The sequence below is a fragment of the Stigmatopora nigra genome, chromosome 13, assembly GCF_051989575.1.
Source record: "Stigmatopora nigra isolate UIUO_SnigA chromosome 13, RoL_Snig_1.1, whole genome shotgun sequence".
Taxonomy (NCBI): Eukaryota; Metazoa; Chordata; class Actinopteri; order Syngnathiformes; family Syngnathidae; genus Stigmatopora; species Stigmatopora nigra.
In genome coordinates, this window is record NC_135520.1 from 8,018,917 (window position 1) to 8,029,816 (window position 10,900).

The 10,900-nt window shown below is 42.4% G+C and overlaps 2 protein-coding genes across 3 annotated transcripts; both read right to left on the reverse strand.

Annotated features, from left to right (window-relative positions):
• Positions 1 to 1,707: 1,707 nt before the first annotated feature.
• Positions 1,708 to 6,154, reverse strand: fut9a (fucosyltransferase 9a). 2 transcript variants are annotated; one of them, XM_077731131.1, is made up of 3 exons: positions 5,799 to 6,154; positions 3,970 to 4,107; positions 1,708 to 3,384 (listed from the first exon to the last, which is right to left on the reverse strand). In XM_077731131.1, exon 3 carries the CDS (start codon positions 3,380 to 3,382, stop codon positions 2,306 to 2,308), a length of 1,077 nt encoding a protein of 358 aa, XP_077587257.1. In that variant the 5' UTR covers positions 3,383 to 3,384; positions 3,970 to 4,107; positions 5,799 to 6,154; the 3' UTR covers positions 1,708 to 2,305. The 2 variants fall into 2 exon arrangements, with proteins under 2 accessions (XP_077587257.1, XP_077587256.1); XM_077731130.1 differs by having other exon boundaries at positions 1,708 to 3,388; positions 5,799 to 6,151.
• Positions 6,155 to 6,671: 517 nt separating this feature from the next.
• manea (mannosidase, endo-alpha) lies at positions 6,672 to 10,339 on the reverse strand. Its single transcript, XM_077731129.1, has 5 exons — positions 10,054 to 10,339; positions 9,277 to 9,790; positions 9,100 to 9,209; positions 8,548 to 8,624; positions 6,672 to 7,844 (listed from the first exon to the last, which is right to left on the reverse strand). Exons 2-5 carry the CDS (start codon positions 9,746 to 9,748, stop codon positions 7,211 to 7,213), a joined length of 1,293 nt encoding a protein of 430 aa, XP_077587255.1. The 5' UTR covers positions 9,749 to 9,790; positions 10,054 to 10,339; the 3' UTR covers positions 6,672 to 7,210.
• Between the last annotated feature and the right edge of the window lie 561 nt (positions 10,340 to 10,900).

Here is a 10,900-nt window from a genome sequence, read left to right on the forward strand (position 1 = left end):
CACACGCACACACGCGCGCGCACGCACGCACGCACGCACACAAACACACGCCCCCCCCACCCACCCACACACAAACAAACACACACACACACACACACACACACACACACACACACACACACACACACACACACACACACACACACACACACACACACAAGCGTCAGGTCATAAAAGCTCAGTAAAAGGTACCACGACACTTCCATCCATGTCAAGGTGTGCCGTGAATACTTAAAAAATATGCACAACTTGTCATTCCTCTTGTGTCCTGTGACATCATATTTTTTGCCCGCCTCCCTCTTTTTTTATACATACATACAAATTTCACGATGGCACTCAGCAAGAATGTATTTTTCTTTGCGCTAGGAGGATTGTTTCACACAAAGATAATTGAGTGCTTTGTATTTGGTCATTTACACTTTATAATGAATCGCATTTAAGTAGTTTTTTGTTGTTTGTAATTTGGTGTGATTAACAGTACATTTTATATATGTATCTCATGTAACTCTAAACCCAAACTGGAAAAGGAATGGAAAGACTGTCTGACCAAAAACTTTCCTTAAGCGCTCAGTAATAAATTAGGAAAAATGCAAAGGAAACATATAGATAAGAAAATAAAAACATTGTTCTTTAGCCATTTGGCAGGGGTCCACCCAAGTTATCAGAAAATATAAAAGTATCATTTGTATCAGTATTGGCGTTATTGTTCCTTCATTTTTTAAATATCCCCTTGATATAAAATCTCCTAATAGCGCGCCAACCCTTTCCAGTGCACGACAGAACATTAATATCATTTTGCATAAAAGACTGAAGATGGTGGCTAGTCAGGTTATTATTGGTCAACAGTTGTTTTGAAAAGATCGGCATTAGAGCTTCCCCAAGCACTCTCAATGTAACTTTAAATCCTCGTAAAACAAAAATACTTTACTAAATATGTGAAGGAATACCACCCACCAGGAGTGCTGTCTTTGAATGATCATGTTTCAATACGTGGGTTTAGTGCGGTACACACATACCCACATTTAGATCTAATTTGATCTTTGAGAAAAGGCATTCACATTTCTTGTTTTGGTGAAAGTAAAAGACACCCTCAGCAATCACTGACTACCATTGACGTCCAATCCATTTGAACTGGGAAAGGCTCCCCAATTCAAATGGATTGGACGTCAACTAGTGACCTACTAATTTGAAGACATAAAGGATGAAAACAGCGGCATGATTGAATGTCAATCGTCATCCATAGCACACAGAAAATGGTAAACGTACAAAAAATGAATTGGTCCGATGGAATAATAAGAATTATAACCAAAAACCAGGTTGGAAAAAGTCTCTGAAATGCTCATCAACTCTGTTGCTAACCAAAACAGCAGCACTTGTAGTTTGTAAAAGCAGTCAATGCTGCTAATGTATTGGCAAGTGAGTCTGAATGTACAGCATTTCATGGTTCCCATGGCAACCCTCCATCACAAGTGTCAGATAGAGAGTCTCTATTGTAAGTCTATACAGATGGTTTGGCGCTAATATACAGGGCAATGCAGAATTTCAAGTGGCAACAAATATTCAAATCAACAAAATTACATGGACATACACAAACAAACATGCATTAGGAATTTAGGGAAAGTCATCTATATTTATATACAGTAATCCCCCGCCACCACAGGTTTGCTGTTTTATTTTATTTTACTTTTACTTTATTTTAGTTCACTATTTTCTCTGCCTTTTTATTTATTGTAATCCTGCTGTTAGGCAGTAGCAGGTGACTAGTGGTGTTGGAATTGGACTTAAAAAGAAAGGAAAATGAGAAAAAGTATTGAAAACGTAAACCCTGCGATGGAAGGCGGATTACTGGTAAGTGAAAGTCTCACAGTCAACAACATCCAGTCCCAAAGGATCACTCAGTCGCATCAAAAAAACAAAACAAGAAGTGTGGGAAGTTTTCTTTGGCTTTTCCTGTGGGCGAAACATTTCAAAGGGCGTCGTCAACAAGAGGGGTGACAAGAAAAATGGATAACCAAAAAAAAAAACCCAACCATTTTCTTTTTGCATCTTTTAGATACTTTTCTAGTAAGCAAATTGGATTAAATGTCTACGGCGGCCAATCGATTAAAAGTTGTCATTTCATAGGAATGAAAGAAAAACAGACTGTAAACGTCACTTTGCGAGGACGAGATAAATGCAAATAGTCTTGAAAAAAAACGTGTTGAGGTGACAATGAAATCAAAGTCACGGAATCAATGCCAAAAGTAAACGCGCAGGCCATGGATAATGAAATGTCCCAAATACCTTGATCCACGCACAGCACATTTCATCCCCAGAACCACTTATCCAAGTTCTTGACTGTTTTGTACTCTTTGTGCCTGTGCAGATAGTCGCAGGCCAGGCAAGTATGCTCGGCCCAGAACTGCGCCTTTTTCACCTTAAAGTGCCTCCTCCACTCAAAGTATCTGAGATACATCTCTTCGTTCTTGTCCAGGAGTAGCAGGTAGTCGGCCAGCTCCTTGGGCGACGCAAAGTCATCCACATGTATGAAGGCGTCCCCCTGCACAAAGTTCTCGTAGTTCTGCCGCGAAGGTCCCAGGACCACGGGCACGGTACCCACGCCTAGCGGGTTGTAAAATTTCTCAGTGATGTAGTCTTTGTGGATGGAGTTTTCAAAGGCCAGGTAGAACTTGCAGCCGGCGATGGTGGGGAAATAGTCTTGGTCGGCGATGTACTCGCCGAAAGCCTGGCCGTACGCGTGTACTTCGATGTGTTTGTACAGCTCGTTGTAGTATTTGACGCGTACGTGCTCCTGGTTCCAGTTGCTGACGATCCAGCAGATCAGCTTGTTCTTACTGGGCGGGACGAAGTCATCCTCGCTCTCGGAGGCCACCGCCGAGCCGTAAGGCACTTCGATGTCGGCGTCGCGCCGGTAGTTGAGCGTCAGGTTGAAGAGGTTCTCGATGCCGGCCAGTTGGGACGAGTGCGACGGAGACTCCAAGTTCATCCAGATCCATTTTTGGAAGGACGGACGCTGGACTGGTGGCAGGTTGGACAGGTCGGAGAAGATGTCGCGGTGGTGGATGAGGACGCCGTCCGACTTGTTGTAGAGGTTGCGGTCGGCCGTGACGAAGCAGTCGATGTTGAAGAGCGAGGCGCACACGTTTAGGTCGTACGTCTGTCCGAAAGGCCAGAGCCAAATGAGCACGGTGGTCACGTTGCGCTCACTCTTGGCGTAGAAGACGCCTTTGAGGCGCTCGCCGGACGGGGTGGACTCCGCCGGACCCGACAGCCAGCCGGTGGACGGCTTGAAATACATCAAAAAGAGAGTCACGAAGCACCCTAAGATGAAGGTGCCCAGGAAAAGCGGTCGCAGGATCCTGTGTACGGGTGCCGATGACATTACTGTCTTGGAAAGGAGAGCACAACAAATGTTGACTGACATTTCCTATTGAGAGAACTTTTTGTCAAATAACATGTTGACTGCTATACTTTTTGAAGTAACCAAAAAGGATGTTTCAGTCTGAGACTTTGCCCAATAGATGTCTAAAGTGTCATTCCAAAGTATCTATGAAAACTTTGTTATTTCCTTCAGGTTGGTAGACCCAACACTTTTCAAAACAAGCCCCACCCCAACCCCACCCTGGAAGACCATTTTGCTCTTATCACTAAAATATGGAACACAATAGGCTTCTTCTTGTTCTCTGTTAAAATTGATTTCTCACCTAAAAGTGCGACTTATACTCCAGTGTGATTTGTTTTCCCTATTTGGACATTTTGTCTGACTCATTTGTCATGTTTATAGTCTGAAAAATAGGATGTAGTAGAAGGACATTGTGCTCTAGCTTTAATAGCGTTTTGGGGGTTTAAATGTTGAAAAGTGGTCAGAAATTTGCTTTGAATCCTGCGGGATAAACAAAGAACGTACCAAAGCCGATGGAGGAGGAAAATATGTCTGTTTTGCTTTTCTGGCATGCGCCTGGTACCAACCTGATGGATTTAACTTGCAGCTGAAACCCAAGCGAAACGTACGTCATCGGCCCATCACGACTGCGTCTTGGCTGTGGCGCTCAACAAAAGCGGCCATGCAACGGGTTGTGTTGTGTCTGGAACAACTTCTCTTAACGCCTGTTTTAACGCCGAGCAGAAACAGAAAGGAGTGTCATTATGGGATGGAAAAGGGGGGAATGCTATTGAAAAAAGATGAACATGATACAGAAGGGTACTGGGAAACACTGTTAGTGTAAAAGACCTAATTTTAGATTTAATTCAAGATTACATTTGAATTTGTAATTCATTTTTCTTATTTTCTGTGTAAGTGTTTTGATTCTATTAATAAGATTTCTGTAAATGGATATAAGTATATGTCTATATTCCTGCATGACTTTTATTGTGAAGGTCCCAAATTTAAATGCACAGCCTTTTTTTGGGTAACTGAAATATGTTTCATCATTCAGGGGAATAAAAGAATGTCTAGATATTTAGGGACCCAAATGTATATTGTCAGATGAGATTGTGGGAACATGCTGCCATCTTAAGGCTGTTGGGAAGAAGGAAAAAAAACATACATGTTCATGTATTTTTTACTTATCTATTCTGATTTAGTAAATTATGGTATTATCAAAATGATATTCATCACAGAAAGTGGGTAGTAAAATGCATTATTTTTAATGGCGTCCCACGCCTACTTCAAAAAGCAGCTCACAAAAATACTTTTTAATGTCAGACTGTGTCATTAAAATTAAGGGTGCGAATAATCCATTTTGGGTAGGAGGTATCACTTACATAATAATGTTATACTTGGGAATATGACAAAGTCTGCCATGATTTGATTCTCCTACTGAGACGATAATTGAGTCTGGCTTTGACACTCTTTGAAACTCTCTGGGAGTCACGTTTTCCCAACCAAGCCTCAAAGGATGACCTCAAAATGCTCGTCAGTGGCTCAGTAGTTAGCACGTGTGACTGCCAAGATAACATTGCTCCAAATCCAAATTGGAGTCATGATGATAATGATGTGAAAATGTATGACTTTATGCCTTCATCATTAACACTGGTTATACATACGTATCAATAACTACAAAACGGAATCATTTTTACCACAATTTTGATATCTAACGTAGAATTTGTGGTTACTAAACCACTAATATACCATTTTACATACTAAGTGTGAACATTGTGACTCAATTCTGGCAAACAGCTGCCAGTATTTGACCTTTTTATTCATTTTTTACATTGAATTAGTCAATGTACGGACATATATTGATATTTTTGGACTCCCTGCATCCTATTTAGGGTGATAAACATGTTTATTCCATTTCGAGCTGGGAGGGGCAGGCAGTAAATGATCACTGCCACGCTCTCCCAGCTCCAAATAGATTGGACGTCTATCTCCGTCAAGATCAAGGCAAATGCGGCAAGGAACAAAAAAAGAGGCAATTCATCAAGTTGAATCGTTGCCATGGCGACCGTGCTCCAAGTCCTCGTAATTAAGATGAGGCCATTGTGAGTCATGCAGTCATTCTGCCTCGCAATGTCGAGGGCTCGTCATTCATTCATTCCCTTGGATGAGATTTTGGGATACGCGTCGAGAGGCGAGCTGCACCCCGGCGGGAGGACACCAATCCCGGCGTCACGATCGCGTCGACCCGCACCTCGGCGACGGAGCTCCGGAGGTGAAGGTCATCGACGGACGACGCGATCGTGATCGGACAAACCGCTGGACGAACGTGCGTGCGCGAGAGCTGCAAAACGCTCTTTTGAGGAGATACAACGGGGGAAGAAGCAATTTTAAGAAGAAAAAAACAAATGGGACTCACCATCTCGAGATCTTGCAGTCATTCCACCCGCATGGCGACGATGTGGTTGGAATGAGCCACCGTCGTGTGAGCGTCACACCAACCGGACCATCCCGCATCCATCCATCCTTCTTCCTTCTTCTTCCTTGTGCACGCGCGCGTGTGCGCGATGCACCTTGATGCTGCAGTAGAAGATGATGGTTTAGATGTAGCATATAAATAGTTTTTAAACATCCAATTCTAATCATTCAATTTGCCGCATTGGTGCCTGATTGTACCCTCCTGAAAAGCTGTGATGTGCAGGCTCGCTAAATTGTTCCTTTTATCACCACTACGGGGCTCCACTGTGCAGATGTGCGTGCGCGTGCGTGTGGTGATGTGATGGCTTGTTTATCACCACTGCGGGGCTCTGCTTTATGGAGTCTGTTTTCATTCTTTTTAAAGACATGTGACATGTATAACATCTAGTTTTGCTGGAACAAGACAAGGACAACAACAAAAGTCTATCAATAAAATAAAATGTCCTAACATAGCTTTATAAATAAATTAGAGCAAGTTATACACAGGCAAATGCATTGTCAGGAGGCAACCCATTAGAAAGAGTGTTTCCTTTTGTTCTTATAAAAAAAAAGCATACTTAATCCTCTCCCAAGCGGTATAGAGGGACTTCAAAATATAATTCAATTCATTTTAGACAAATAATAATGAAGATAGCCTCTGGTAGAGTTAGCTGTTGACCTCCTATCTATACGGCACACGTCCTTTTTGTTTTCTGAAGGTTTAGGAAATAATGGGAGACAAAACAAAGCCTGAAAGTCTCAGTGTGCACTAATAAAATCAGCAAGTTTTTATTTTTTAAAACACATACATATATATGTATATATAAGTATCTCAAGCTAGTAGACAAATGATTAACACCACTATTTAGTCAAAACCATTTGAAATAGGTATGATCATTGCCAGTTTCTCCCAGTTAAATTAGATGGGATAATCATTGCTGATAATGGAATTGAAATACTACAGCATTTCTTTTATCAGTGCCACCAATATTACCTAAGGAGAAGCACACCATCAACTCTGTTGACAAATAGTACTTCAATTTTTGTATAGGTGCAAAAACATGCAGTACTGTATATAGTAATAACAGGGTCAGATACTACAGTGTAGTACAGCAGGACGGTGCGAAATTATCCCTGCACCTCATGTTAATATTGTTAAGTTGAATTTGCAAACAGGCAATTGTATTGCAGGCCAAAAAGTGCAAACTCCAAAAATAGCTCTTCACCACTATGGCTAGTTTATGCGACATCTCACTCCTTGACCTTTTACAACCCTGATACACCTTCAAATCAGTAGTTTGGCCCAAGTCATCTGTGTAAGAGGGTGTCGTTTAATACACAATCAATGTAAAACTGTTCTTCATTTGGATGGCCTCACTCCCGCCGTCTCCTGCGCTCACCACCAAATATGGCAGCCCATTTCCTCGTAATCTCTAAATAAATGGTGGGCTTGTTAGGCAAATAGTCCAGGTAGAGCGTCGGACTACGTTTGGGGACGGCCATCTCAATTTGCGTTCCCTCGTGCCATTCGTTGAAGGATGTGACGGAGATCAAGTCGGGTTTGGCTTCCAGCGCGGCGCTCAGCGAGGTCTCGTAGTACTTCCCGTTGATGCGGTTGCGGGTGTTCTGGAAGTTCCACGGCCGCACGCCGGTGTCCACGTAGCCCGGCCCCACGCTGGGGACGAACAGCAGGCTGTTGTCGTCGCAGAAGGCCCGGATGGCGTCCCAGTTGCGCTGCGTGGCGCCGTAAGTGAAGCCATTGGTGGCAAAGTAAGTGTAGATTCCGTCGAAACCGGCCGTCAACACCTCGCGTTGATGTTTTTCCTCCACCAACAGGGCCAGGAAGACACTGTCGTACGGCGTGTCGCGGATGCTGGCGCTCTCCGTGTGCCGCAGAAGGCGGGCCCACTGCTCCGTGTTCAGCAGGTACGAGTCGTACACGTAAAAAAGGGGCAGGAGCTTACCCGTGTTAGTGCGGAATCGGTAGAAAGCCGGGTGCCCGCCATACCTGTAGTAGAATGACGGAATATATAGAAATATTGCCCTCAATACCATTGCTCACTGGTGATCGATGGCAGTCCATATCTAATTTATTTCCCATAATAAGGCGATCACCGTCAGTGGCAGCTCATTTGAAATGCTCACCATGCCCAACATAGAGATTTCCAACAGTCTATCTTGGGGGTGATAATAGCGCAAATACACTTACACCTAGTTAACAGTTCAAGGTGAAAAAAAAAAACATTTTGATAAACAGCGTGAATCTGTTTGTCAAATGTTAAATGGCTTAAGATAAAAACCAAGGTTTCTGACATTCAAGGACAGCAGCAGGGCAGGTCAAGGACTTGTTTACAGCAAACAAAATGACTTGTTTTGAAATCATTGAGCCTTAGAAAATTGGCTTTCAACCTTGTCAATCTAGAAGAGGGTGGACGGTGGTCATGCTCCGAAACTTTTGCGGCATATAAATCCGAACATCAGCAGAACAATGAAAAGAAAGCGGGAAAATCATATTAAATTAACAAATATTCTAAAATAAATAACTATTGTATCAACATTGCATTCGTCATAAATATTTTCCTATACATTTTCAAACGTTAATGAACCCGAACCCTTATCTTAAGCAGGTCACCAGGCAATGAAAAGTAAAATAATAAATAGAAAAATAAAAAGAAATAAAGATTTTTTTATGAAAAGCATTTTGGACTTACGTGTCAATGATGTATTTAATGTTGGTGTACATGTTGACTTCATCTCTTCCTTTGTATGGCTCGATGTGAAAAGCCACCTATGGGAGAACAATTCATCAATTTGCTTCTTGTGAATGTCAGCTGCCATGACTAATATTCACAAATATTTCAACAGTCAATTATTGGTTTAGTTATTGACCAAATTTGTTGTGTGAAATATTAGTCTACATTTTCTTAAGAGCACCAATGCCCAATGGGCAGGTGGCTGAAAAAGTTCATCTAGAACCCTGAGAATGATCATCTTTGTTGTGCAAAAAGGCCTTTACAGTGAAAATGTCAAACCCAATAATTAACACCACAAAATTGATAAAATAAAAATGAATATAAAAATAGGTAGTGGACTTTCAAAATAATGGCGTGACACTTGTACCAGTGAAGATAATATCCTTTCCTTTAACTGCTTTAACTCATAGCCATCCAATCCATTTCAACAGAGAAACGCCACCAGAGCTGCCAGTTTGCCCTGGTTAAAATAAATTGGACGTCTATCATTGTCGATGAGTTCCTGCCCACCTTAATGTTGTAGCGCTGCGCCACGTCCAGCAACAGAGGCATGATGTCGTCAACTGGCGCGCCATTGTCATCCTTGGTATTAGGTGGGTACCAGGAAACGGCAATGACACCTGAAAATTGATCCATTATAGCACACACAAGCGCTAAGTCACCCCAGATTGTTACTTTTCGACTGACCTATGGCAGCTGTCCGCAACTGCTGCATGTGCGCCTCCATTACAGCCGGGTCCCTGGAACTGTAAGCCCCTAGCGCCGGGTAGAAGTTGGCCCCCATATCATCGGGCGGGCTGTGCCTGTCTTGTGAGTACTTCTGAGCCACCTTGGGATCCCAGTGGGTCAGCCGAGGGTGGTCCCAGTGGATGTACTTGCTGTCAAAGTTGGGATTGCCATACCAGATGTAGTAGAAGGCATGCAGGTGGTAGTTTGGAGGGGGGAACTTGCTGAGTGGGGCTGTTAGTTTCACCACCTCATCCGGTTGGGGGGCTAGGCTGGTCCCCTGTGCATCTCCCTTCAGTTCCAGCAAGGGCGCGTTTCCACGGGTGAACTCCGATTCTTCCAGTGTTAATGACTTGAGCGCCACGGTTAAGATCAGTACGAGCAGGAAAAGAGCCAGCAGGGTTACGCAAGCCTTACGCCGGATCCGAGCCATTCTTCACCCAGTGCGCCAAAGTACATTGTGGGATCTGAAAATCTGGATAGGGAGATGGGATCCGGTTTATGACAGATACACTTGTATGTTGAACTTAGCCAGGGTGCAATACCAAATACTACCACAAACTATTTTTATTGTTTTTGTACAGAAGATGGTAACAAATCGATGGGAGATCCTTCAATCTAATGGCAACAGACTTTGTAATATCACCATTAATAACTTTTTCTTACCACATAGCTCCACTATTTAGGATCACAGGGGTAACAGCTTATTTATGCATACAGGCTGCAACTTAATATTACCTGCATTGATGATGAGCTTTGGAAGAGTCACCACCGCTGGCATCGACCGACAAGGGGGGATGCAAACATCTTCTGCTGTAGTTATTGACGAGTTAAACTTCACGACAATAGGACATGAGTGATTTCAAGCCATATTTGACAATATCAGCAACCATCTGGACTTCGATTGCTGTTAGGCTGATGAGAAAGCAGCAAGAACTACAAATGGAAGAGACGGATACACGTGTCTCAAGCAGTTTGTTTGTGAATCAGCGCAGACAACGCGCTTCTGCTTGGGAGGAATGAACACTGCTCCTTTCGTCCAGGAGTTGTATTACATCTCAAGAACCAATTCAATATTTGCTGCAGCTAATATTTGCCTTCTACAATTCTAGACCATTCATCAACTGACTATTTTTGGTAACAATATTAATTCTTAAAGAGCAGATGTCCACATATACCTAAATATATATCTAAATAAGTAATTATAAATCAAGTAGAGAGAATGATAATATCAAAATAAGGCATAATAGAAATACTCTAATAAAAAAGGTAGAATTTAATAGCAATAACAATAGATGCCCAATTCATTTAACCCTTTGATGCAATACCTACATCCAGGGCCACCTTATCCAACAGGACAAAGTGGGCTGAAAACTGTGAAGACCTTGAAAGCAAACAAAAATAACTTTTTTTTTAAGTTTCCATCCATTTATTGACTTTCAAATTCGTACAAATTGCAAAACCGGTTGAACACCTCACTCATTTCAATGCTGTCATCATCATTAGGAAATAAATTAAAAAGTATGTGACTAGCGGAAAACAAAAAATCAAAACAACCACAGAAAACTGCTCCAAAGAGCAGGGA

What these genes read in the sequence shown, in the direction of transcription:
- fut9a (XM_077731131.1), bottom strand. Translation starts at nt 3,382, where the DNA reads ATGTCATCGGCACCCGTACACAGGATCCTGCGACCGCTTTTCCTGGGC.
- manea (XM_077731129.1), bottom strand. Translation starts at nt 9,748, where the DNA reads ATGGCTCGGATCCGGCGTAAGGCTTGCGTAACCCTGCTGGCTCTTTTC. An exon ending in GTTGCGGACAGCTGCCATAG is followed by an intron (nt 9,210 to 9,276) that starts GTCAGTCGAAAA and finishes ATCAATTTTCAG; the next exon opens with GTGTCATTGCCGTTTCCTGG. An exon ending in ATTAAATACATCATTGACAC is followed by an intron (nt 7,845 to 8,547) that starts GTAAGTCCAAAA and finishes ATTCTACTACAG; the next exon opens with GTATGGCGGGCACCCGGCTT.